Source organism: Canis lupus, chromosome 3 (genome assembly GCF_048164855.1).
Source record: "Canis lupus baileyi chromosome 3, mCanLup2.hap1, whole genome shotgun sequence".
In the NCBI taxonomy this organism is placed as follows: Eukaryota; Metazoa; Chordata; class Mammalia; order Carnivora; family Canidae; genus Canis; species Canis lupus.
Genome location: NC_132840.1, coordinates 32,461,572 through 32,486,520, shown reverse-complemented (window position 1 = coordinate 32,486,520; position 24,949 = coordinate 32,461,572). Strand labels below are relative to the sequence as shown.

The 24,949-nt window shown below is 58.5% G+C and overlaps 3 protein-coding genes across 14 annotated transcripts in view; 1 reads left to right on the top strand and 2 right to left on the bottom strand.

The window, feature by feature from the left end:
- The window catches only part of ACAP3 (ArfGAP with coiled-coil, ankyrin repeat and PH domains 3), a 15,797-nt gene extending 5,702 nt beyond the window's left edge, over positions 1–10,095 (bottom strand). For 4 of the 7 annotated variants that reach the window (XM_072820146.1, XM_072820149.1, XM_072820147.1 and 1 more), the window contains exons 1-10: positions 8,083–8,159; positions 5,194–5,251; positions 4,349–4,468; positions 4,114–4,167; positions 2,959–3,017; positions 1,905–2,088; positions 1,432–1,476; positions 1,195–1,290; positions 1,037–1,111; positions 193–597 (exon numbers count right to left, since the gene is read on the bottom strand). In XM_072820146.1, the coding sequence (XP_072676247.1) occupies positions 193–597; positions 1,037–1,111; positions 1,195–1,290; positions 1,432–1,476; positions 1,905–2,088; positions 2,959–3,017; positions 4,114–4,167; positions 4,349–4,468; positions 5,194–5,251; positions 8,083–8,144 (1,158 nt within the window). In that variant the 5' untranslated portion in view covers positions 8,145–8,159. Of the gene's footprint in view, positions 1–192; positions 598–1,036; positions 1,112–1,194; positions 1,291–1,431; positions 1,477–1,904; positions 2,089–2,958; positions 3,018–4,113; positions 4,168–4,348; positions 4,469–5,193; positions 5,252–8,082; positions 8,160–8,757; positions 8,917–9,869 lie in introns of those variants that run through there. The other 3 variants (XM_072820148.1, XM_072820152.1, XM_072820151.1) reach the window with 2 other exon arrangements.
- On the top strand, positions 9,567–12,827 carry PUSL1 (pseudouridine synthase like 1). Of its 2 annotated transcripts, XM_072820157.1 has the most exons (9): positions 9,570–9,762; positions 9,892–9,949; positions 10,067–10,254; positions 10,379–10,528; positions 10,618–10,788; positions 11,598–11,649; positions 11,740–11,902; positions 12,037–12,154; positions 12,359–12,671. In XM_072820157.1, exons 1-8 carry the CDS (start codon positions 9,692–9,694, stop codon positions 12,099–12,101), a joined length of 918 nt encoding a protein of 305 aa, XP_072676258.1. In that variant the 5' UTR covers positions 9,570–9,691; the 3' UTR covers positions 12,102–12,154; positions 12,359–12,671. The 2 variants fall into 2 exon arrangements, with proteins under 2 accessions (XP_072676259.1, XP_072676258.1); XM_072820158.1 differs by lacking the exon at positions 11,740–11,902 and having other exon boundaries at positions 9,567–9,762; positions 12,359–12,827.
- INTS11 (integrator complex subunit 11) lies at positions 12,580–24,949 on the bottom strand. 5 transcript variants are annotated; one of them, XR_012028060.1, is made up of 17 exons: positions 24,783–24,932; positions 22,138–22,235; positions 21,590–21,663; positions 19,696–19,924; positions 16,481–16,579; positions 16,363–16,397; positions 15,956–16,094; positions 15,425–15,489; positions 14,883–15,072; positions 14,519–14,602; positions 14,065–14,154; positions 13,822–13,984; positions 13,568–13,675; positions 13,424–13,485; positions 13,211–13,353; positions 13,006–13,110; positions 12,580–12,916 (listed from the first exon to the last, which is right to left on the bottom strand). XR_012028060.1 is itself a non-coding variant. In XM_072820156.1 (17 exons), exons 2-17 carry the CDS (start codon positions 22,174–22,176, stop codon positions 12,851–12,853), a joined length of 1,716 nt encoding a protein of 571 aa, XP_072676257.1. In that variant the 5' UTR covers positions 22,177–22,235; positions 24,917–24,949; the 3' UTR covers positions 12,580–12,850. The 5 variants fall into 5 exon arrangements, 3 of the variants coding, with proteins under 3 accessions (XP_072676257.1, XP_072676254.1, XP_072676256.1); XR_012028061.1 differs by having other exon boundaries at positions 13,211–13,326; XM_072820156.1 differs by having other exon boundaries at positions 13,006–13,135; positions 24,917–24,949.

Genomic DNA, 24,949 nt, shown 5'->3' with positions numbered 1-24,949 from the left:
AGTGTCCACCCCTGGCTGTGAGGACACTGCCGCCCTGCCAGGCTTCCCCCAGAGCCAACGCTGAGGTGAGGCACTGCCCTCCACAGCCTCTTCCTGACCCCAGCACAGAACATCGCCCTGAACTCCCCGGGGGCAGATGCCTCCCATTACAGCTGAGGGCCCCCAGAGCTCTAGCCCTCACCCCACACCCACCCTTGTAGGGACAGCGGGCTCCGGGACCAGGAAGGAAGCTGCCTCCCCCCCCATCCGCAGTCTCCCATTCACACTGCCAGCTGGGACGTCTCCAGCCAGCCTGACAGAGCTCCATTCACAGGGACTGAGGAGACACTGAGTGTTGTCCTGTGTGTCCGCGGTAGGAGAGGAGGCCCAGCCACCTGCTTCCCTGGCTGAGCGGAGGCAGAGAGGGACAGCTGCGCCCTTCCCGCGGGGGACGCGGTCCAGCTCAGCCCAAGTCCCGCTGGTGCCAGCCTCGGCTTCCAGCAAGTGCTCTCGCAGGTGCTCGGCGCGGAGGCCAGGAGTTGTCCGTGGTGCTGAAGCTCTTGGGCGGGCAGAGGCCCCGCCCTCCCCGGGGACACGCCCACTCACCTGCAGCAAAGTCTGGTGGGGGTGCCGGGAGCAGCAGCGTGTGAGGAGGGGGAGAGAGAGCCAGTGAGTGTCAGCGGCTCCCAGCATCTGGAAATAGTCCCTCCTCCCTGCAGCCCACCTCAGGCCCACCTCCAGCCTGGGGCTGTCTAGACCAGGGCCAGCAACGGAGGCCTCCGAGACCACCACTAGCCCCAGGGAAGGAAAGCCCGTATCCCAGCCCCAGCCCCAGCATCTGTGAGCTCAGGAGGCTGGCCCCGCCGCCCACCCTACTGCTCCACTCCTCCAGGTTGAGGCTCCTAAGGATGGAGACCTCCCCCTCGGAGGGCGGGCGCATTTCAAAGAGGAACAGCATCAGCCCCTGCAGAGGCCGCAGGCCTACACAGGGAATAGGAGGTACTGGTTTCTTGGGGTCCCCATCCGTGCAGGGAGGTCAGGGGCTGAAGGGCCTCACCCGCTGCTGGATGGCAGCGTGCTTTCGCTCCATGTCCCGCTTTTCCACTGCAGAGTCGATCACCAGCTGGTCAAGCTGTGGGGGAGGGGCATGGGGGAGGAAGTGAATGAGCCTCCACTGAGACCTTGGTCTTGGGTCCACCTCACCCTAGGGCTCACCTCGGCTGCCAACTTCTTCATGTAGGGGTCCAGCTGGTGCAGCAGGCTGTAGCCTTGCTGAAAGAAACTGTACTGGGCATGCATGAAGGACAGCATCTGTAAGGGGGGCGGGTACAGGTGGGGGGTCCTCAGCAGCAGTGACCAGAGGACCCAATAGGTATCCTCACACCTAGCACACCTCACAAGCCTGCACTGGAGGCCAATGCCCCCACTCCCACCCCCTCACCAATCACTCACAGAATCCAAGATTTCAAACTTCTTCTTGGCCTGGAGGACATTGATCTGCCAGGGGAGAGGTGAACAGGTGAAGGGTGCTGGGGCTGAGGTAGCCCATGGCCTGTCCCCCAGGCTGCTTGTTGTCCCCTGAGACCTCCAGCTCATCTTCAGCTCCCTGCACTTTTGCCACCCTCACTCTCCCATGGTCATGGAGTCCTTCCCCAAGTTAAGACTTTGGGCTCTTCCCATGAACAAAGCCAGAAATTCTCACACCTGCTCTGAGGCCCTCCAAGCCCCCCTCACTCTTCAAGGCCTCAGTCCACCCCCTGCACCCTGCAGTCTTGCAGCCTCACATTCATCTCCAGCCCACTCCCACTGCTGAGCCTTTGCCTAGGCACCACCCCCCACCATGTTCCTTCCCAAGATCTGGCATCCAAGGTTTCCTGGAGCCAGAAGGGACTCTCAGAACGCCAGCCCCCTGCCCAGCGGCTGACCTGGAGTACATAGTCTAGTGCCAGGTGACGGAAGCACTTCCGGGTGAGGGTCAAGGCACCTGTGGCCTCCTCCACCTCATGGGGACGGTGCCGTGGAGCCTGGGCATTCCTCACGAGGGACAGCTCCATGTCCTCTCGAACTTTGTCAAACTGCTTCTTGGTCTCCTTGAACTTCCGCACATCCCTGGGGGCAGGGAGTGTCAGATGGGGCCTTGGGAGGAGTGCTTGTAGGTCTCCCACCTTCATGAATTGCCCTCCCTCCACTAGCACCCACTCTGTGCTCTGGAGCAGAGCCTCCCCTCCCTACTTCCCTGCCCCCGCACCCCCACCCCCACCCCCATGCCAGGGCTCTCCTCCTTCTCTCCCTCCTCTTCATCTTCCCTCTTCCCCTCCGTCCTCCCCCTCCCTCTCTTTCCCCACCCTTCCTCCTCTCCCTCCTCCTCTCTCCCTCCTTCCCCACTCCCTCCTTCCCAGTCCTTCCCCTCCCCATCCTCCCCCTCTCCACTTTTCCCCTTCTCCCCTCCTTCCTCCTCATCCTTCCTCCATCTCCCTCCCCCTCTCCCTCCTCCCCCATCCTCCTCTCCCACCAGTCCCCCTCTTGTGATCCAGGCCTCCTCCTGCCCTTCACCACTTCACTCCCAGGATCACTCCAGCCTAGAGACCCCCTGCCTCACCCTAGACCCCAGACTCATACTCAGATCCAACTCGACATCACTCAGGAGTGCCATAAGCACTCCACCTGTACATGAAGGCACAGAGCTCAGACCTCCACCCAGCCCTCGCCCCTCCCACCACCACCCTAACCCTCACCCCTTGCCTGGGGCCTGCCTGGCTACCCTGTGTCCTCTCTGACTCCATGCCCTGCCTTCCAGGCACTGCTTCCTCAACCTCAGCCTCACCCACCTCCAAGCCCTGGTTCCTGCTAAATCTCCACTCAGTCTTGAGGCCCCAGGCTTCCCAAATTAAGCATAGCTCTGGTCTGCTCCCCACTCCACCAACTCCTCCCAGGGCCAGTAGAGGGCAGGCCTCCCTCAGGGGTCTGAGGGCTACTCACTCTTTGACAAAGTTGTGGAGCTGCTGCCTCACAGACCTCTGGGCCTGGTCAAACAGGATCTGGGGGCCGAGGGAGGGAAGTGGTGTTGGGGTCTACTTCTATACAACTCCATGGGCTGAGCCCCTGTCCCTCCAAGGGAGGACCAGGGAAACCCGGCCCAGCCCTGCCTGGGCCCCAGCAGGTCACTCACACAGAGCCAGCCTCATGGGGTCCAGGAGAGTGGGTTTGGCCCCAGGCCTGGGTCACTGCCCAAAGGCCACAGCTGTGACCACCTGCCCATCTCCCCTACCTGGCTCTTAGCCAAACAAGAGACCAAAGCTATCTCAGGCAGGTCCCCCTCCTAAGGCACCACCTCATGCCAACTCAGAGCAGGCATACACAGGCCACTGAGTATACTCACTGCCTCCCAGGAGGCCACTTAAGTACAGCCAGGCCTACAGCAGAAAGGAGGGAGTCAGAGCCCAGAGCTCATGAGGGCTTGGCCTGGGGAACAGGAGACGGTGGAAGAGCCTCCCAACAACATGGATTGGGCCCAGAATCAGACCCTCCCATCATGGGAGGAGGGCTAGGCCCTAACTAGGGACAGAGAGACAGACAGACAACTAGGGCAGAATGCACTGTTCTGAGCTGGTTTATCTCTATACTTCCCCTGCTGGAGTGGGGCTCCTCGATCACTCTGGGACCCTGGTTCCCAAGCCGGGGTCTGACCACCCACAGGTGCTCGAGATCCTGAGAGACTCAAGGTCACCCATACCCAGCCTGGGTAGCAGTGAGGTCAGCAGTCATCCCTGGGCCGTGGGGTCAGCCGGGCCAAGTGGGGGACCCTAAAGGAGCCTCTGAGGTAGCCCCCACCCTGAGACCCCACTGTCCTCAGACCTGGGTTGATATTGTTCCCTCTGCCCCCCCCCAACTGTCTGGCCCCCATCTGGGACACAGTAGAGCACCTCAGTGGTATCCCCCCACCCTGGCAGGCTGAGGAGTAGGAATGTGGCTTCCTAATAGTGGCCAGCTCAGCTCTCTCTGAGCCAGCTGTGGGCAGTTCCAGGCTGGGCGGGGCCTGAGGGGAGCCAGTGGCGGGGCTGTTGGGATGAGTAGCCAGAGGGATGTGCTCTTGGCCAGGCCACCACACATCAACCCCCCGGGGCCAGGGCTTACCATGTGGTAGTTGACCATCTCCTGCAGGCTGTCTCCAAACCTCTGCAGACATTCCTAGGGGGAGACAGGGTAGGGAAGATGACACGGCTGTATTCCCAGGATTGTTGGCATCTCCTTGCCCACAGGTCTCAGAGTCACCCAGCCCTGCAGCCCAGCACAGATGCCCACCGGCGCCGACAGCCTAGGCACCATCACAGGGCTGCCTACCGGTGCCCACCCTCAGCTCCCCCCTCACCGAAATGACGGAGTCGCCCTGGCACTGCTGGGACAGGTCTCGAACACCACTCACGAACAGTCTGTTGGTTGTGACATAGGCTTTGCCAGCCTCTATCATGCTGCTGCACAGCTTGACCAGCTATGGATGATAGAAGGAGGACCATTCACTGTGCCTGCAAGTGGCAGCCCTCCCCTCCTCCCAGAGACCAGGCCCCAGGGCTAGGGACCACCCAGGGGCAGCCAGAGTTCATCTCAGTGCCCAGGACACAGCTGTCCCCACAGAGCCAGCCCTCTCTCTCACCCACCAGGAGCTATATGGACAGCCAGGGGCCGTGAGGGTCTTGGCTCCAGAGCAGAAGCCCAGAGCAGGGGAACACAGGGAGGAAGTGGGCATGGGGTCTTGGCCAGGGGCTGGCAGGACCAGCCAGTGAAGGCCTCAGGGATGCAATCCCTCCCTCTCCCTCTCCTCCTACCCCACTCCTTCCCCTGGGCCCAGTCACCCAAAAGCACCCTTTGCACCCTCCTTGCCCTACAGAGGGTGGGAGGGGACTCACAAAGGCCTACCCCCACTTCATGGGAGACACACATGTGCAAGCAGCATGTGCACCCTGGGACAGTTACGATAGGCTACAGCCAGGGAGAAGGGGGGACTGACCCAGACCCTGTACACCACACACGGGGGGGTGGGTGGAGGAGGCATGCCCTGCACACACACTCACATGTACACACATGCTTACACACTCGCACACACATATTCGCTCGCACACAAGCATGGCGGCCCGTGAGCCAGTCGGGGCCAGGCCTTGGGACAGAGCAGCAGCATTGGACCCCATGCACCCCACCCCACCCCAGACCCCACTTCACCTTGTCTAGTTTTGCCTCAATCTCCACCACGTCGGTTTCCACCTCATCAATAGTAGCCCTGCAACAAGAGCGAAGGTGTTTGCAGACCAACCCACAGCAAGCTGCTGAGCCCTGCAGGGCCAGGGGTCAGGCTGCGGTTTCCTTGTCCTCCATGCCTCCCCGTGAGGATGTGCAGTGGGAAAGGATCACAGAGCTTATGGCCACCTGCTCCTGTCAGCCCTCCTGCTGTCCAGGGTGCCTCAGATATGCAGGAAATGGAGGCTGGCAAAGGCAGATGCCCCCCTGGGCAGAGGGTGACGGACTGGGACCCAGGTCCACCTGACTCCAGAGCCACCCAGCCTCCACCCCACCACCCCTGTCAGCCGTGATGGCCCCACCTAGGGTCTGGCTGCTCTGGCCCCAGAGAGAGAAGGTCAGACGAGCCCCTGAGGACAGAGGGAGAGGCTGCAGCCATTCTCCTGGCCCACCCACTGCACTTCTTGGGGCTCAGTTGACCCCAGACCCCACCTTGGGCCTGGGGACCCGGGAGCAGACCAGTCTCAGGACCCAAAACCATAGGCCAGCTGCTTCCTCTGGTTCTAGCAGCATCACGAGAGCCCAGACTAACTGTGGAGGGGGGGCCCTGCTGAGTCCTCCAACCTCACCATGACAAACAGCACAGTTTGCTCAAAGGGAGCAGTGGGGCAAGCCTCAGAGGAGCCCACTCCCACCGGAACAGCCTGACAATGGTGCGGCCTCAGGGAGGCAAGAGTTAAGGAATGACATCACCAGAGAAGCCACACACACGGGAGAATCCCCGGAAGGCGAGGCAGATGGATCAGGCACGTGACCCCCCTCCCTGGTTCTGGGAACAGGAAATAGGGAAAGAGGGCCAGGATCCCAGCGCCACCCCCCCAACCCGTTCAGCTGGTGAACTGGACCCATCTGCCTCCTGGGGGTGGACGACAGCAGGCAATGAGGGCCAGGGGTGACAGCGGGGCTCTGAGGGACTGCCAAGGCTCCAGAGACAGGTCTTAGGAGGAGGTCGGACAGAGGGAAGGCCATCCATGCCCAGTGGACCCTTGCTGCCCCCATGGCTGGTGGGGGTTGGGGGAAGTGGGGACTGTGTTCCGGGTTTCCCAGGCCTTGGCTCAGGGACCTAGTCTTTCATATGGGGTGTAGTTCTGTTTGCCCCCAATCTAGATCTGTCAGGAGGGCACCAGGATGCCCCAGCCAGGGACGTTGAAGTTCCCACCCCACTCCCTGACTGGTCCTGAGCTCCTCTCTGACCATGGGGATCTCTGAGTTCCAGAGAAGGGACTGACCACCCACCCAGGGGTAGATGCTGCTCCTGGGCAAGGAGGGGCCCCTCACCCTGCCCCGCAAGGGTGGGGCCAACTAGATGCTGATGAATGTGCTCACTGGGGCAAGGTAGGTGCTCTGCAGAGAGCAGAGAACCAGCACCCTGCCCTGGGGGCTCTGTGCCCATCTCCCAGCACCTGCCCTCAAGGACCTAAGGCCTCCTCTCCTGTCCTTCCTCCAGGATTTCTTCAGTAGCTTGGATGACAAGGAGGAGGGTGAGGCAGGCTTCCCCACCAAAGCCATGACTCAGCGCCTGAAGCCCCACCCAGGGGAGGGGGCAGCACCTCCAGGCCTGTCTGGAAGAGTCTGGACTCTCCCACATGCATCCCAAGGTTGTGGGGCTCTCCCCAGGCCAAGAGCGTGGGGGCATGGTCCCTATTTCCAGGGCTGGGGCCACCTGGCCTCTTGTCACTGACTACAGCCTCCCACCCAGCCTTACTGTGGCTGACCCCAGGCCTGCCACCAGGAAGTCCCAGGTTACATTTCAGTGGCACCTGAGGGTGCAGAAATAGTGGGACCCCAGGAGAACCTCAAACCCCTGTTAAATCTCAGTCCAACCCCGAAATCCACAATGTGGCTTCTGTGGCCCAAGGTTCAGATGAAGTTCCTCAGTCCCCATCCCAGGCCTAGCTGGGCACCTTCCTGGGGTAGCATCTCCCAGCCAGAGGAAGCACAGCAAAACCCAGGCAGCCACTGTACCCACTGTGGGCTATGGACAGACCAACCTAGTATGGGAGGGAAGGCCTGGAGGTGAATGAGGTGTCAATGAACCCAATTTGCCCAGGCAAAGTAGGTCTGCATCTCTCCACTCAGGGGAAGAAGGACCATAAGGCTCTGAGCAAGGGGCCAGGGTGAGGTGTGGAGGCTTCAATCAGGACTGAGGCCCCAGCTGAGGCCCCAGCTATATCCTCCCCCGTAGCCTGGGTTCTAAAGGACAGTGGGTGGTGGTAGGGATGTAGGATTGTGGGTGCCAGAATTGCTCACGCCCCCTCCCTCAATCAATCATCAACAGAAAATGGGAGAATGCAGAGGATCACCCCCAGACCTTCTGCCCCGGGGCCCTTCCTGGTCCAACCCCCCACCCCTCATCCCTAGCCTCCCCAAGCCTTTGCTGCTGGCTTCCCTGCGTGATGATTGTGCAAGGGGCCCGAGAGTAAGAGTACCAATCCGAAGGCTCACCAGCACATCCATACACAGGTCCTCTTGCTGGCACACCCAGAATTCAGCAGGCACACACACACATGACCAAGCACACGTGTGCACAGAAGCATGGTAGAAATGCTCATGTGCAAGCAAATGTACACACACACTGTGACACAGTGTACACATAGACACGTGTGCTCATAGATGTGACATACACAGGAGTACAGATATGTATGCCTGATGCCAGAACACACATGAACAAATTAGTATGTGTATCTTGTGCCAAAGCTCATGTGTGCATGATAAACATTCAGTACAAGTATGCATCCACGAGAAACATTACAGAGTGACACACACAGGTACATGCCCACATCAGCATGCCGCCCAAGGGTGCAGCCCACCCACCCACGCTCATGTCCAGGGTCAGGAGCCTCTGGGGAGAGTCCAGGGGAGCAGAGCTCACCCATACGTCCGCGACATAAGCATCTGCACCTGATGCACAGAGGGTGCCCCGAGGTGCCAGCAGATGAGCCTGTCTGCCAGGAAGAACTAAAAAGACAAGCAGTGCAGAACCCCCAGCCGGAACTCCCACCCAGCCTACCCACCCTAGCCCCTGCCCCTCCAAGCTGCGAGGTCACCCCTGAGCGCGTGGCTCCCTGCTGCCTGACCGGCAGACACCCCCTCCACACAGACAGCCCTGGCCAGAGTTGGACGGCAGGGCCGGGAGGGTCTCAGTCCCGTTCAGGCACCCAGCACGGAGGTGCAGGCACAAAGCGGGGGTGAACACTCCCACGGAAAGGTGGCTCTCCTGGCAGCCTCCCCACCCCCCCACCCCACCCCCGCAAACCCCTGCGCGAGGTGACCAGCACAAGGGGCATCTTTTGTTCCAGGCCTTCGGGCCTGGGCTGCGGGCTTTGTGCGAGGCAGGGTCCTCCAGCTCCCGCCAGCGGCCCCCCCGGCCCCGCAAAAAGGCAGCAACGACACCCCCCAACTGACGCCCACCCACGGCGGCCCGGGATGCCCCGAGGGGGCGGCGACCCCCGCCGACCACAAAGGGCCGCGCCGCCTCCGGGGGCGCACCTGAAGCGCGGCGAGTCCTTGATGCACTCTTCGAACTCCACCGTCATGGCTGCGGCGGCGGCGGCGCTCACTGGCACGAGGACCGCGGCGCTCCGAGCGGCATCCCCGGCCGCCCCGCTCGTCCGTCCGCCGGCCCGCCTGCGCCGCGCTCGGCGCCCGCCCGCCCTGGATTGAGGCCGCCGCGCCGCCGCCCCGCCCCGCCTGTCACAGCCGGGGAATGTCGCCAAAGTCCGCCGCCCGCGCGCGCCGCCGGCTGTCACGGCCGGGGAGCGTCGCCAAAGTCCGCCGCCCGCGCGCGCCTCCCGCTGTCACGGCCGGGGAGCGTCGCCATACGCCTCTTCCTGCGTCTCGGGCCGCGGCCACGCCTGGCTCTGGCCCGACGCCCCGTCGTCCGCCCCCTCGCTCCCAGGCCACTACGGGCCGCGACGGAGTCGGACCCAGACACAGTCGGCTGAACCCGGGGCGCTGGAAGGGCGCGGGACTGCTTGCTCCAGCAATGCGACCGCTGAGCAACTCGGGGCGTTTGCAAGAACCGCCGGCGCGGATCGTGGGGACGGAGCCACTCCAGGCCGGCGGGCGCGGGGGAACAGGAGCGAGGGTGGACGGAAGTGTGAAAGCCCACGGGAGCGCCTCCCGGGCGCCGCTGGCGGGATCCGGCCCACTCTCTCTCCAACGGCTCCGCAGTTTGCACCCGCTCCCTTAAGTCTGGCCCCGCCCCCCGCTCCCGCCCTCAGCCGTCGTGGGGCGGGTGAGTGCTGGACTGCCCAGGCGGGAGGAACGCTACGGCGCAGGCGCAGGGGCGGGGGCGTGGCCACGCTGCTTTTCTGGGCGCGCAGGCGCTCCGGGCACACGTGTGGTTCTGCTGAGTTTGGGGTGGCTCACCCCCAGCCTTCGCCCGGTCCCGCGGACCCGGAGCCTCTCCGCCGCTCCCGCCATGGGCCCGGCCTCAGGCTCGGTGACCGCGCGCTACCTCGTGTACTTCCAGTACTTGGGCACGGACTTTAAGTACGGCTCCGGTCCTCCCCGCGGCCCCGAGGTGGGGGGTGGGAGCCAGATTTAGGGCCCGACGCCGGGAGGACCGCGGGGGGGGGGGGTGGCCTCCCCCTGCTCACCTGCGCCCGCCTTCTCCTGCAGCGGGGTCGCGGCCGTCAGGGGCTCCCAGCGCGCAGTCGGCGTCCTCAACTACCTGGAGGTGAGTTCTGCCTGCCCGCCGCCCGCAGTGGAGAGGGAGAGACCCGGGGCAGGGACATGTGGGAGCCCCCGCGCCCTGGGGCTGCGGCCTTCACCCCAGGGAGCTCTGTACCCGCAGGAAGCTGCAAAGCGGCTGAATTCGGTGGTGCCTGTCAGGTTCACGATCTCCAGCCGCACAGATGCGGGGGTTCACGCGCTGAGCAACGCGGCCCATCTGGACGTCCAGCGCCGCTCAGGCCAGCCTCCTTTCTCCCCCGAAGTCCTGGCAGAGGCACTCAACGCCCACGTGAGGCACCCGGCCATCCGGTGAGCACCCGTCTGCTGTCTCCAGACTGGTCCAGGGTGGGTGGAGGCCCTAAGTCCGGAATCTCTTGGGGTCAGGACGGAACTTTGTGGGATCTCTGTGGAGTACCTAATCTTGCTCCCACAGTGTACTGCAAGCTTTCAGAGTACCCAGTGACTTCCATGCCCGCCATGCAGCCACATCCAGGACCTACCTGTACCGCCTGGTCACGGGCTGCCACCGGCCTGACCAGCTGTCTGTGTTTGAACGAAACCGATGCTGGCCACTGAGGGCAGAGTGAGTGTGGGGTGTGCGTGAGCCAGAGGGGGTTGCCAGGCCCACCTGGCTGGCTACTCCCTCCTGACCACTCATCTGGCTCCCCACAGCTGCTTGGATGTGGATGCCATGCAGGAGGCTGCCCAGCACCTCCTGGGGACACATGACTTCAGAGCCTTCCAGTCAGCTGGCAGCCCGACCACTAGCTCAGTGCGCACACTGCGCCGAGCCTCAGTGTCCCCTGACCCAGGCAGCCCCTTTGTCCTTGCCCAGGAGAAGAGGTAAGGAAGGGCACCCTGCACACAGGCCAGAGGCTGGGGGAGCTCGACTTAGCACCTTCCCTGGCAAGGGTAGTGCACCCCTCTGGGCCCCATCAGCCCTCCTGGGGAGATTAGCTAGTCAGTTGAGTGGCATGGCCCCAACAGCCATGAACCTGCAAGCTGCCCCACTCCCCCACCCCGCCTGGGTTCCTGCCATACTGGGGGCAGAAAACAGAAAATGCTCTTTCTCCAAGGTCTCTCTGCCCTGCCCGGTGCGGCGCTCATTGGCTAGTAAATGGACCTTGGCAGCTGCTGTAAAGGCTTTGCTGAAAAAGAAGCACCAGGCCAGTGGTTCCGGCCCTACCTGGCAGGGGGTTGCTTCTCCGGTCCCTGGGGCCTCTGGTCCGACCTCAGCTGTTGACTTACAAAACTTCCCAGTCTGAGCCAGCACTGAAGTGGGGAGGGGCTTCTGCATGGTCAGCTGAAGATCCCTGGCCTGGGGCTTGGGTGTCTGGTAGATGAGCTGGCTGTGCTCGAAGCCTCCACTGCCCCAGAGCCCTGCCCCCAGACCTCCACCTCAGCATCACCTCCACCTGAGGGCCCTGTCCCCACTGCCAAGGCCCTCAGAAGGCTCTGCTGCCCCTCCCACTCCCGATGCCCCTCCCACCAGCTTCACTTGAGGGTAGAGTGGCCAGTGGGAACTGCTGCGTTGGAAGACAGGGGGAACCAGTCTTCCCCAGCCTCCCCCCACCCCCCTCCCCCACCCACGAGGTTGTGGCATGGACTCAGAGCTGCCCTGGCCCAGACACCACATGTGCTCGTGTTTCTAGGTTGCATTTCTGGAACCTGGAGTTCGAGAGCCGGTCCTTCCTATACAGACAGGTGGGCTCTGCCCTGAGCCACCTGGACGGGGTTGGGAGTGGGGGTGCCCTGAGGGCTGGGCCCAATGGCAGTCTTGGCCTTGGGTTGCAGGTGCGGAGGATGACAGCTGTGCTGGTGGCTGTGGGGCTAGGGGCCTTGAGGCCTGCTCAGGTGAAGGTGATCCTGGAAAGCCGAGACCCCCTGGGTAGGCACCAGGCGCGTGTGGCCCCAGCCCATGGCTTATTCCTCAAGTCAGTGCTCTACGAGAACCTTGGTAAGAGTGGACTGCCTGCAGAGATGCCAAGTACACCTACTGACTGACCCCCCTCCCTCCTGAGCCTGGGTGCTTGACAGGGGAGGAGCTCTTGGTGACAGGACAGCTATAGCCCTTATCTGTCCTGCTGCCAGGTGGGAATCCAGCCTGTGTTCAGCAGGAAAGTCAGGGCCCTGGAGGCAGAGAAACCCCAGATTAACCAAAAAATCCAGTTGGAGACCAGCAGCCCACAAGCAGGAGACTTGGAGTAAGGTACCTCTTTTCCTGGGGCCCCACACCCAAGCTATATTCCTGACCTGGGCCTGGAATCAAGTTCTTAGTAGGGGAGGGTTGGAGAGGCAGGGGCTCTTTTCAGAGAGTAGGGGGGCCTGGAGAGGCAGGGGCTCTGCAGCCTGGAAGAAGCTCCGCATCTACAGCCAGGCCCAGCCTCTGCAGAAAACCTTCTGTGCCCTACAGGGTTTACCACATGGAAGCCACAGAAAACCCCCAGAAGCCCCACTGAGGTCAGGGCAGCCAACACAGCCCAGCCACTGGACCCTGCCCAGCTCTGCAGGCATGTGGGCCTCCTGCCCCCCACTGGCCTGCACCTGCCCAAAGGCCCCACATGCCTGGGCACCTGCTATGGGTGGACTGAAGGAAAAAGGTTTGAGCATCAAGAAGGGAATATCCACACCGTCTTTGGTTCTGTTTTTACTGAAAATTAGTACCTCAGGTGCAGCCACCCATCTCAGGGGCTCAGGAACAGAAATAAAAGGTCATGAGGTCCCCAGAGTTCTTTCTTTCCTCAGCCAAAACCAGCCAGTTGGGCAGGCAGTGACACTTGTGGTCTTGTCCTCAAAGACAAGGCTGTAACCAGCCGTGGGCTCCCCATCCAGGGACACAGAATGAGGGCTGAGACACATGTGGCCCTGGAGGGGAAGCCCAAGTCCCTATGGTGACCAGCTGACCTTAGCTGCTGGCCTGGGGTAGGCCCTTCTTGAGCAGCGACGTGAGGTAACTTCCCAGCTCTTCGTCCTGGAGCCAGAGACAAGAGAAGGCGATCATCTTGTTCTCCCCAAGCAGCACACCTGGGCAGTCCCCACCCACCCTGACCTGCCACTTACCTGGTAGGTCCAGGAGACCAGCAGCACCTTGGTGCCTGGGTCCTCTGAGTGGGCAGCAGCCTGGATGAGGATGGACTCCACCGTCACAGACCCATCAGGAAGATGCTGCACACAGTGGTCCTTGAGGACACTGTGGGGAGGTGCAGTGAGACCCCACATTGTGCCCTCTGCCTGCCACCCCTAGGGCCAGGAGTGCAGTACCCACCTCTTCAGATGGCTATAGACACGCACGGCCATCTCCTGCTCCTTACGAGGGTCATGTAGGTGCACACGGCAGGTAAAGCGCAGCTGATGCTCAGCCAGGCCCAGTTCCTTGAGCGCCTGCTCTGAGGACACGAGCCGGAAGTTCTGTGGGGCAGGGGCAAGTCAGGGGGCATGGGGGCACCCCGTACCCCCACCCAGGCACACACATACTCACACTGTCCTTCATGATCAGAGTGCCATGTAGGAGCCGTGGCTTTTTGACATCAGGAAGCAATCCTGCAGAGAAAGGGACAGGGATGAGCGCTGTCCACCTGCTGTGCTGCTGCCCTGCCCCTGCCCACTGCCCTCCCTTGCATACCCTGTGCCATCTCCCGCTTCAGCAGCCCCAGTGAGATGCCCACAGGGATGCTGGGGCTTGTGGGCAGCGTCACCGTCTCACCATTGGCTGGCATGTAGCAGTTGACCCCTGGGCAAGAGAGAGGGGCAGAGAGCCTCAGTCCAGACCACCTGGCCCTGCCCACACTGAACCCATGGGTAGACCATGCCCACATTCCCTTTATCAGCCCAAGCCCACGCCCCCCCCCACCCCCACCCCATGCCTGGGCTGCCTACGGAATTCCTGCTCAATCTTCTGCTTCAGGAACTCCATCTTCTTGGCTTCCCCATGTACGAGCAGCACACTCTCGGGCTCCGCCTGGCCCACCAGCTGCATGATGCCCTTGGCATCAGCATGGGCACTGAAGGACATGTACTCCACCTGCATCTTGACCTCCAACTGCAGCGTCACAGTGCATATAGGCCGTTAACCACGAGCAGCAGGCTGAGGGCTCCCCACCAACCCAAGTAGGGACTTACCACCTGCCGCCCCTCCATCTCCAGTTTGCGCTGCCCACTGAGGATCTTATGGCCCACAGTGCCCTGCACGCAGTAGCCAGGCATGATGACCTATGGGAAGGGAGAAATGGAGCTGCCAGCCACCCCCACTCCCACCTCAGGGGGGTCCTCCCTGCCCGGCAGAACCTGTACCCTTAATGGCACCTTTCCTGTGCCAGCAGCTCCCTATCACAGGCCCCACTGCAGACCCAAGCCCACCCAGGCCTGAGAACCCATCAGCTCAGATGGCCAGAGGCTTTACTACCTGATGCAAATAGGCCAACATATAGCAGGAGTCGGCCTGGGTAAGACATGGCCCCAGCATACTGAGCCCTATTCTGACAACAGTGGTGTCTGCTAACCAAGCAGAGCTCCTGTCCTCACTAACCCCTTCCCCTACAGGCCCACATCTGATCCTGGGAGCCAGACCTCTTACCATGTTCTTCTCGTTCCCTGCCCACTTCCGAAAGATCTGCAGGGACTGGCCAGCGTGCAACATGCCTGGGGTGGCAAACACAACCTGCGGGGGTGTGTGCGACAATCAGGGCAGCAGTGCCCGCCTGTCATAGAACCAGTACTGGTCACAGGCCCTACCCTGACTTCCGTCCATCCCCCAGCACAGTGCACCCCATTCCCTAAGGGAGACCTATATGCAGGGACTCCTTGAATGTCCCAGGCACAGAGGAAGTGCATTATGTGGACAGCCAGCATTGGCCCAGGTGTCCAAGTCCGAGGCAGGTGTGACTATGTTACAAGAGACGCAGGAGAGCCATCCCCAGCCCTCCTGGCCAGAGCCTCACCATGGGACCTGGATTGTCAGCAAATGCTCGGTCAAAGGCCTTGATGTGCTTAAACTCAAACATGTTCCTCTGGACGAAGGTCTTACGGATCTTCTGGTTGGTCCAGGTTATGAAGAGCTTATAGTAGTGGTTGGCCTTCTCTGTCAGGCCCGTGGAGAAGTAAATGGGGGCCTTCAGGTTCATGCGTTCCCTGTGGGCAGTGCAGGGCCACAGTAGAGGAGGCTGCCATGGAATGACGGGCCCCTGTCACCCCCACACCACCAACCTGGGTTGTGCCCAGTGTAAGGAATGACTCCCTGATGCCCTCACCTCACCCTACAGTGGGTCAGATGATGGGAATACAGAGCATGTGGTTAGGGGGGCCTGGTGTGGGACAACATGACACCACAAGCCTCCTGGCTTGGGAAGGCACCCCTGCAGATGTCAGGCACCCTGACTCTACCTAATAGCTGCCAGCACTACAGCCTAAGCTCTGTACACCCTGCCTATGGCTAATGCCCACTCAGGCCAGAGGTCCCCGAAAACAATCTGGCTGCACCTACCAGAAGGTCTCCAGCAGGATGCAGAGCTCCTGAGCGCGGCCCAGGGCAAACACAGGGATCAGCACCTAAAGAGGGAGGACAAGGCTAGCTCATGCAGGAGCCCCAACCAAGCTGAACCCACATCTGATCACAGTGAGCAGACGCATGTTCCCTACGGCTGCCTGCTCAGGGAGCAGCTGCTATAAAGACTAGCCCTGCTGGTAGTTGATGGCCAGAGGCCCTATATGAGCCATAGGTAAGGCCCACACATTCTGCCCTTAAGTCCTGCTCCCAGCCACAATCTGTCCAGAAATGACCATGGTGGATACTCTGGCCAGCCTTATGCTGGGATCTGACATGAGGCCTGAATAAGCACTCCTCTAGTCCAGAGGAGTGTTTCCTACTAATGCTGAGCAAACTTTCCTCCCTGCATGCCCAGAACACACAGCACCCATCTCCTGACATGCCAGGGGTGGCTGAAGGACTGTGTAGCATGGTCAGGACAGGCACATAGCCCAGAGCCCTGCCTGACACCCTGCCAGCACCAGCTACCTTCCCGCCACGCTCCACAGCCTCGTGGACCTTCTTCAGAAAGTCTCGCTCCCGGCAGCGTTTGGAGTCCCGGATGGTGGTGGCATATGTAGATTCTGTGATGAGTAGGTTGGGGCGACATTTGTCAATCCAGGCGGCTCTGTAACAGAGGAGGGTATGGCCAGAGGTGGACAACCCACATGGCTGCAAAGCGAGAAGCAGCAAAACAGACCCCAGCCACAGCCTCCCTGGACCCTTTGGCAAAGCAGCACACTTCAGGGGAGACAGGAGGAAGAGCCTTTGCCATGCATAGGGGACACGTGGCAGAAACCAATGCACAGACAGCCCAGGCACCAAGCACATCCACAAGTATCACTGCACACTTGCGGGGGGGGTCCCCACAGGAGGAAACAAACCTGTCTACTCACCCCAAATGCCGGTCTGGGGTCATATTATAATCACCCTGGCAAAGAATGTGGCAGTAAAGTGGGTGCCTCCTCCCCCTGGCCAAGCAGCACCCCCTGTGCCCCAAATGCTTCCACTGACCGTGTAGACCACAGACTCTGAGCCCACTTTAATCTGGAACATGGCTGCCCCCAGCACGTGGCCTGCATAGTAGGCTTTGATTTCAAGTTCATCGTCCACCTACAGAGGAGAGGGTTCAAGTCAGGTCTGCCAGCTATGCTGGTATGTGGTCAGTTGAAGAGGATGGCAGAGGGACCAGGAAGGTAGACACCAGGAAGGCAGAGGGCAGAAGAGGAAAACATGGTTCCAAGCCTTATCATTTCCTGTTTCTCACACATAATGCCCAATTCTCAACCAAAAGCAGCCAGACACAAGAAATAAGACAAGACCATGTAAAACAAGAGAAACAACTATCTAGAGAAGTAGATTCAGGGCTCCTACAATTTTCAGACAGAGTTTGAGAGGGCTGTGATCAAAATATTTGGAGAAATTCAAGACAGAATGTTGACCAAAAAAATGAGAAATTATTTTAAAAAGCAGAAATTCTAAACCAGAAACTGTAATAACCCCAGTAAAGAACTGAACAGATTAATTTAACAGCATGTTATATATAATCAAAGAGTATCAATACATAGAAAGGACTGCCTAGCACAAAGCACAGAACAATAAACATGTGAGGGAAGGTCTGGAGCAAGAAGGCCTAACATTCCTCAATCTGGGCCCTGGGTTGAGGACAATGGGCAGGTGTAACACTGGAAGAATATGACAAAAGACCCCAGGTCACAGATCCAAGAGGCTTCACCTCTGGTAGGCTCCAGGAGAAGAGAACATGCAGGGCCACCACAGCACATGCACCATAATCCAAAGAAAAAGGCATAATCCTACAAGCAGCCTAAGATTAAAGATTCTCTTCCAGGGCAGCCCAGGTGGCTCAGCGGTTTAGTGCCGCCTTCAGCCCAGGGTGTAATCCTGGAGCCCCAGGATCGAGTCCCACATCGGGCTTCCTGCATGGAGCCTGCTTCTCCCTCAGCCTGCGTCTCTGCCTCTCTCTCTCATGAATTAATAAATAAAATCTTTTAAAAAAAAAAGATTCTCTTCCAAACAGTGAATAAGAAGACATATTCAAAGTACTGAGAGAAAGAAATTGCCAAACTATAATTCCACACAGAATGAAGAGTCCTTCAGGAATGAGAGTGAAGCAGACCCATGTGCAGACAAACAAAAGTGAATTCATTGCCAACAGATCCATACTGGCGTTCTTCAGGAGGAAAGTAAATTATCTCAAAAAGTGAAGAACAGGGTTCACCTGGGTGGCTCAATGGTTGAGCATCTGCCTTTGGCTCAGGGTGTAATAGGTCCTGGGATAGAGTCCTGCATTGGTCTCCTTGCAGGGAGCCTGCTTCTCTCTTCTTATGTCTCTGCCTCTCTGTGTCTCTCATGAATAAATAAAAATAAAATATTTGAGACTTCTGGATGGCTCAGCAGTTGAGTCTGCCTTCGGCTCAGGATGTGATCCTGGGATCCCAGGATCAAGTCCCACATAGAGCTCCCCGGATGGAGCTTGCTTCTCATTCTGCCTTTGTCTCTGCCTCTCTCTCTGTCTCTCTCATGAACAAATAAATAAAATCTTTAAAAATAAATAAAGGACGCCTGGATAGCTCAGCAGCTGAGTTGAAGGTGCTTCCCATGCAAGGGGAATTGTGCTAGAAGTAGGAGTTGAAGCCAAATAGCCAAATTCTGCCATCAGGAAGTGTGTCAGGGTCCAGCTGATCAAGAATGGCAAAAAATCACAGCTTGGTACTCAATGATGGCTGTTTGAATTTTATTGAGGAAAATGATGATGTTGTGGTTGCTGGATTTGGTCACAAAGGTCAAGCTGTTAGTGACATTCCTGGAGTTTGCTTTAAAATTGTTAAAATAGGGATCCCTGGGTGGCTCGGTGGTTTAGCGCTGCCTTCAGCCCAGGGTGTGGTCCTGGAGTCCCGGGATCGAGTCCCATGTCAGGCTCCCTGCGTGGAGCCTGCTTCTCCCTCTGCCTGTGTCTCTGCCTCTTGCTCTCTCTGTGTCTCTCATGAATAAATAAATGAAATCTTAAGAAAAGAAAATAGTTAAAATAGCCAACATCTCTCTTTTGGCCTTATACAAAGGCAAAAAGCGAAAACCAAGATCCTACGTTCGATGGTGAAAACAGGACAGTAATAAATTTTCAGGGAACCCTTGGTGGCGCAGCGGTTTGGCGCCTGCCTTTGGCCCAGGGCGCGATCCTGGAGACCCAGGATCGAATCCCACGTCAGGCTCCCATTGCATGGAGCCTGCTTCTCCCTCTGCCTATGTCTCTGCCTCTCTCTCTCTCTCTCTCTCTCTCTGTGACTATCATAAATAAATAAAAATTTAAAAGTAAATAAATAAATTTTCACATGTCTAAAACAAAACAAAACAAAATTACATGACACTTAAAAGAGTATTTTGACACTTAAAATGTATTTTGGGACGCCTGGGTGGCTCAGCGGTTGAGTGTCTGCCTTCAGCTCAGAGCGTGATCCTAGAGTCCCGGGATCAAGTCCCGCATCGGGCTCCCTGCATGGAGCCTGCTTCTCCCTCTGCCTATGTCTCTGCCTCTCTCTCTCTGTCTCTCATGAATAAATAAATAAATAATTTTTTTTAAAGAGCTACATTTAAACATGATGCGTAAAGCTGAAAGTAAAACAATAGAAAGACATACTATACAAAGAGCCAAAAGCAGGAAATCTGAGGATGGTATGATATTACCAGAGACACAGACTTTAAGATAAAAATCATTATTAAAGATAAACACACGTACTTCGTGTTGACAACAGGTTCAACCAGAAATGAAATAACTAAAAGTACACAGGTACCTAATAACAAGCAAAACCCACTGACCCTAAGAAGAAACAAACAAATCTATACTATAATCTTTGTGATAAATTTTACCCAATTTGATTGCATTTGCCTGCTTAAAACCCTTCACTTCCTCACTGACCCACACATAAGTTACTGAGACAAAAAACAAACTCCAGAGCCCAGTACTGGCTGCCTTTTGGGGTTTGCCCATCTCACTGTCCAGTCTCTGCCACCTGCTGCCCCTGGCGGACACACCCTCTCAGAAGCACTCAGGCAGAGCTGGGGAACAGCAGAGGTTCCACATGCTTGATGGGCGCTTGGCACACTGCCCTGTAAGCCTCTGAATCTGGGCTGGGACCCCATGTGCTTGCCCAGTGCTGCCTCCTGGTGGTCTCGCAATAGCAGAGTGAGATGGGGTCTGTTGGTACCCTGACCTGGACCGTCTGGTGGAGGTGGACAGCTACCACCTTCTTCATACAGTCTTTGATCATCTGGGAGGTGAAGAAGTTGGCCTCGCCCTTCTTGTCCACAGCAATCTTGCGGTAGTCCTCCAGCAGGATGGGGCAGATGGCCTGGGTGGGGTGGGTCATGTAGATGGGCCCGTCATAGCCCACCATCTCGCTGAAGTAGGGGAGTGCCCCACAGTGGTCCAGGTGGAAGTGGCTGGGGGTGCAACACAGGTCAGCCCAGGACCACTGCTCCCCAACCAAGCCTGCCCCCTCCACAGCCCCTCCACACCAGCAGAGACTCACAGCCATTCCATCCATTCATCCATTCATGTCCTGACTGCCTACTGTGTATCAGATGTTGTCCTAAGTACCACAGAATGAGGAATGAGCAAAATAGATAAAAACTACCATCTACCTGGAACTTACAGTCTAAGTGTCTGATGAAGTAGTAAGCAGTAAAGAGGTAATACTCGTATCAGATGGACACGTGTTCTATAGAGTAATAAGGAGGACGGGGCATCAGGACAGATACCATCTCTGGCAGATAGATGGGCAGGAAGACCCCATGGCATGTGAACCATGGCAGGAAGGCATTGGGGCAGAGGGAACAGAGTGCTGTGTGTCCACGAATGGAGCAGACCCGCTGCATTCAAGCCCATATCCAAGAGGAACCGAGACCACAAGAGCCTCAAAGCAGATGAGGACAGGGCTGCCTTGGGTCAGAGATCCTCTGGCTTGGAGATGCAGAGAGAAGACCAGCAAGAGGCTGTGTGGTCATCTGGCCACATGGAAAAGGTCAGGGTCTGAGAATGGGCTGGACCACACACACCGTGGACCATCTGGGTGGAGCGTGAGGAATTGGAGGAAAGCAGGAGCCCCATTCAGCCAGGCTGGGGAGGTCGACTGCCACCAGAGGGGCCTGACCCAAGTCTGGATGTCAGGGGCAGGGTGGATGGGAACATATGGGAAAGTCTGTGAGAATCGAGGACCAGCAGGAAGGGCATAGTCACTGCTGCCAAATGATGCTGAGAGGCTGAGTGAGGAGGCCTGAGAAGGAGCCTGGGGGAGATCTCACGAGAAACGGGCCATCCTGCAATGCGGCGGGGGGGTGAGGGGCCTCCCTACCATGGGCCTGTTGCCCTAACACAGCCTCATCTTCCTGGGGTACATGGAGCTCTCATTCATGACACTTGGGCACAGCCAATAGGCATGCATAGCACAGGATGCCCCCTAGCTCCACCGTGCTGACCAGAGCCCACCAAGGAGCAACTGTGAATACCTATGACCTCATGCACATACACAACCTCCAGGACGACCAGCCCTGGGGCGTGCCACATCAGTACCCTGGAACAAAACCTAGGCAGCTCTCCTGGGCTCTTAAGCGTCCTCAAGGTGGGGTTAGATGTGAGCCCACAGGGATCCCTGGGTGGCGCAGTGGTTTGGCGCCTGCCTTTGGCCCAGGGCGCGATCCTGGAGACCTGGGATCGAATCCCACGTCTGGCTCCCGGTGCATGGAGCCTGCTTCTCCCTCTGCCTGTGTCTCTGGCTCTGTCTCTCCTTCTCTCTCTCAAGAATAAATAAATAAAATCTTTAAAAATAAAAAAAATAAAAAAAGTTAAAAAAAAAAAAGATGTGAGCCCACAACACACAACACTACCACTAACAGCTGAAAGGTGCCCACCTGGGATCCCTGGGTGGCGCAGTGGTTTAGCGCCTGCCTTTGGCCCAGGGCGCGATCCTGGAGACCCGGGATCGAATCCCACGTCCGGCTCCCGGGGCATGGAGCCTGCTTCTCCCTCTGCCTATGTCTCTGCCTCTCTCTCTGTGACTATCATACATAAATAAAAAAATTAAAAAAAAAAAAATGAAAGGTGCCCACCTGATGATCACACAGTCCAGAAAGTCGGTCAGCCGGCCGTTGCGGGTGATGTAGGAGAAGTCAGGGAAGCGCCTCTGAGAAGCCAAGAGAAAGGGTCAGAGCACAGCATCCCTGGATCTGCCAGCATTCCAGAGAGCAGCCCCCAGGAGTGGGGAATGAGAGCGCAGGCTGAGCCTGGACACCAGCACCCCCACCCTTGTAGGCGACACCAGGATCACTGACTGCTCACAGCTCCAAGAACACAGGGAGGGGTCAAACTGCCAGAACCAGTAACCAAGCCCTGAGTGGGGAGTGCCAAGCTGCCCCACATGACCCTGCAAGGAGCCCAAGAGCCCCTGCTCCATACAGATCAACCTTTCCACACAAGGCACCCTATCTGTCAAGTGATAGTGGAGGGACTGCCGGGGAATGCAGTGACCCCAGACCCACCTGCCTCCTACTACTGCCCACCTGCCTAGACTTCCTACTCCACCATCAGAGCCTGACGCTCTGGAGCCTGGGGTCCTGCCGAGTGAGGTCCCTACAGGCCACCTTCCCTTGGGACTCACGTCATCATTGAAGCCCATGTGCATTCCACAGTCCAGCATGACATTCTTGCCAGCAATGGACACCAGGATGCAGCTTCGGCCCACATCCTGGCCAGCCCCTGAAAAGGAAGACGAGATTAGATGCTGCCACCCCCATGTCCCTTTCTCAACTGCTGCAAGTGATTGCCCCAGCCCCAAGATCAAGGCCTTACTACCTGCCTCATACCTCTACTGGGCACTCTGGGGCCCTGGCCCTGCAGAACCCTCAGTGTGCTGGACAAACCAGACCTCCATGGCTGCTGCACAGATGATGTGTGAGGCAAGAAGCATTGCCACTGCCACCCGTACACATAGTCCAGGGAAATGTGCAGGGCAGGGGCAAAGGCTACCAAGCAAGTTCTAGCTCACATGCCCTCCCCAATTCCACCTCCAGCCTCAGGCCCTGCCACTAACAACTAAATCAGATGGAAAAGCCCCGCACCTCGGGAGGCAGCAGCCCATCTACTGTGGCTGATCAGAACCTTCAAAGGCTAGGGACTGTGTAATAGGTGCTGGACTATGGTACTGGCACTTAATGGGGTTACATCGGTGCTCCACAGGGTGTCACCACCCCTCTTGAACACTCAATTGGGGTCGTATCTGAGCTGTGGGGCCCTCTCCCTCATGACCTACTCCCAGAAGGCATCAAGTACCTCCAGGCGATGTCACTGCAGAGGGGCACCTAAACGGTGTTTGCCCAGCTATGGGAAGCCACAGCCTCAGCTGTCCAGTGTACTGTAGTGTAGATGCCCCACTACCACACCCTCTCAGGGCACCCACAGCCCAGAATTTAACAGTCCTATCCATGTTCCTGACTTCAAGCCCTATTCATCTGCTCCAGCCCCAGGCACGAAACATCCATGCCACACCTCTAGCCATCCGTTACCTCCTCTGGGGTCTGGAGGCCCAAGAAGAAAGGGACACAGCCTTGCAGGACCTGATGACAGCAAATGACTATCTTTCCATCCTGATCCTACAAGCCTCCCTCTGCCAGCCATCTGAACCTTCTGTGAGCACCACACACATCATGGTGGCCCAGAACGGCTGGTCCTTTAGAAGCTTCAATCCCCCGTGACAACAGTAGGTGACTCCAACCAAGAGCTTTGTCTGTGTGCCTCAGGAAGCCCAGCCATAGGTAGTGGCCTGGAGGGCTCTCGTAGGCCTGCTCCTGCCCCACCAGGACACCAGGGTCTCAGCTGTATGCTCCCTGCTGTGCCTTTAACCCTTAAGCTGTGCCCAGCACAGGGGCCCTCCAGACATTGGAAGTGGGGGAAGGGGAGGGCTCCCCCTCTTTACAGAAGTCATGGGATCAGCCCATGGGCTCACTGGCTCTTAGCATGGGGCCAGGGATGGTTTCCCAGACTCTAGAGTTCAGCTCTTAGGTACTAGCCCCTGCTCCCAACAGGACAACCATCCCAGGGAGCAAGGACAGTGGCCCAAACTGGGCAGGGGATGTGAGGGAGTCTAGGACACACAAAAGGAGGCAAGACTCAGGAGCAAAGAAAGGTGACACCATGTCCACAGGAGTTTATGTTTCAGAGGAAGGAGACAATGGCCATGTAGATAAGACACAGCACTGAGCCCATCAGGTTGAGTTTAGACCCTGAAGAATATGACACAGAAGGTTCCAGAACCAGAACCAGGCAAGTAAGTCCACCTTAAAATGACTTCTGAGCAGGGTGGAGAGGGAAAGAGGGGAGATGGGAGGGGTATCTGTACAAAGGCTGTGTGGTTGGAGTGACCCAAGACTGTCTGTATCTGGTCCATGTGCCCAGGGAGCCCATGAGGCTGTGCTTTGCTGCTGCTGTGGCCCTGGGAGCACATTAGGTGCAGGTTGGGGTAACAAGCAGTAGAAAGGCAGAACGGCTCAAAGTGATGGTGAGAAAGAGGCCACATCCTGAAGGGGCAGGTTGGAGAGCACAACCGGAGGAGACCCTGGAGAGGTGCCAGAGGCAGGGGCATGGGGGGGTGTGCTCTAACCCGGCAGGAAGGAAGGGGTGTTCTCCCGCTCAGCGTCCACACGAGGGGATGCTATTTTGGGAAAGAGCTCATACCATGAGAAAGAAAATAGAGCTGCGGGGAACCGCACACGAAGCCCGGCCAGTTCTGGAAGAGCACGGAGTGCCAGGGCGGGGAGGGCGCCCAGAGACCTCTAAAGCGCGGGCCACCAAAGCGTAAAAAGGTAACCCCAGTTGTTCCTGGGACCCTGGATTCTCAGTGATCCTCCTCCTCCGCAACGTTCTGCGCTTTTTGGGCTTTTAAAAGTGCGCGCGTGTATCTTTTACAAAATGGAAAGCCTCTTTTAAAAATAAAAACAACAAAGAGCGTTGCAGAGATGAAGTGAGACAAGGCTGAAGTGAGAGCGGACGGCTGGACGGGGCGAGCGGGAAGCTGCGGGCAGCGGAGGCACAGTCCCCGCGGCCCGGTGCCAGCGCAGCGACCACGCAGGCCCTGCGGCTGTGCCGGGGCGTCGGAGGGTGGACCCCAGGAGAGGTCGCCCGGTCCCGGACCCACCCTCCTTTCACCGGGAGGAGCGCGGAGGGCGTAGCAGAGCCGCGGGCAGGGACCCGACCCACAGCCGCCCCCGGGAGGGGAGCCCGGCCCGGCCCTCCGCGGCCCACACTCACCCAGGGGAGTGACCCTAATCTCTGGCATGCTGCCGGCCGCGCTCCCGAGCCCTCACTAGCCGGCGGAACCACCGCGGCCCACCACACCCCCAACCGAACCCCAGGCGCGCCAGACGCGGCCCGCGGCGACGTACCGCGCAGGCGCAGCCCCAACGGGGCCAGCTTCC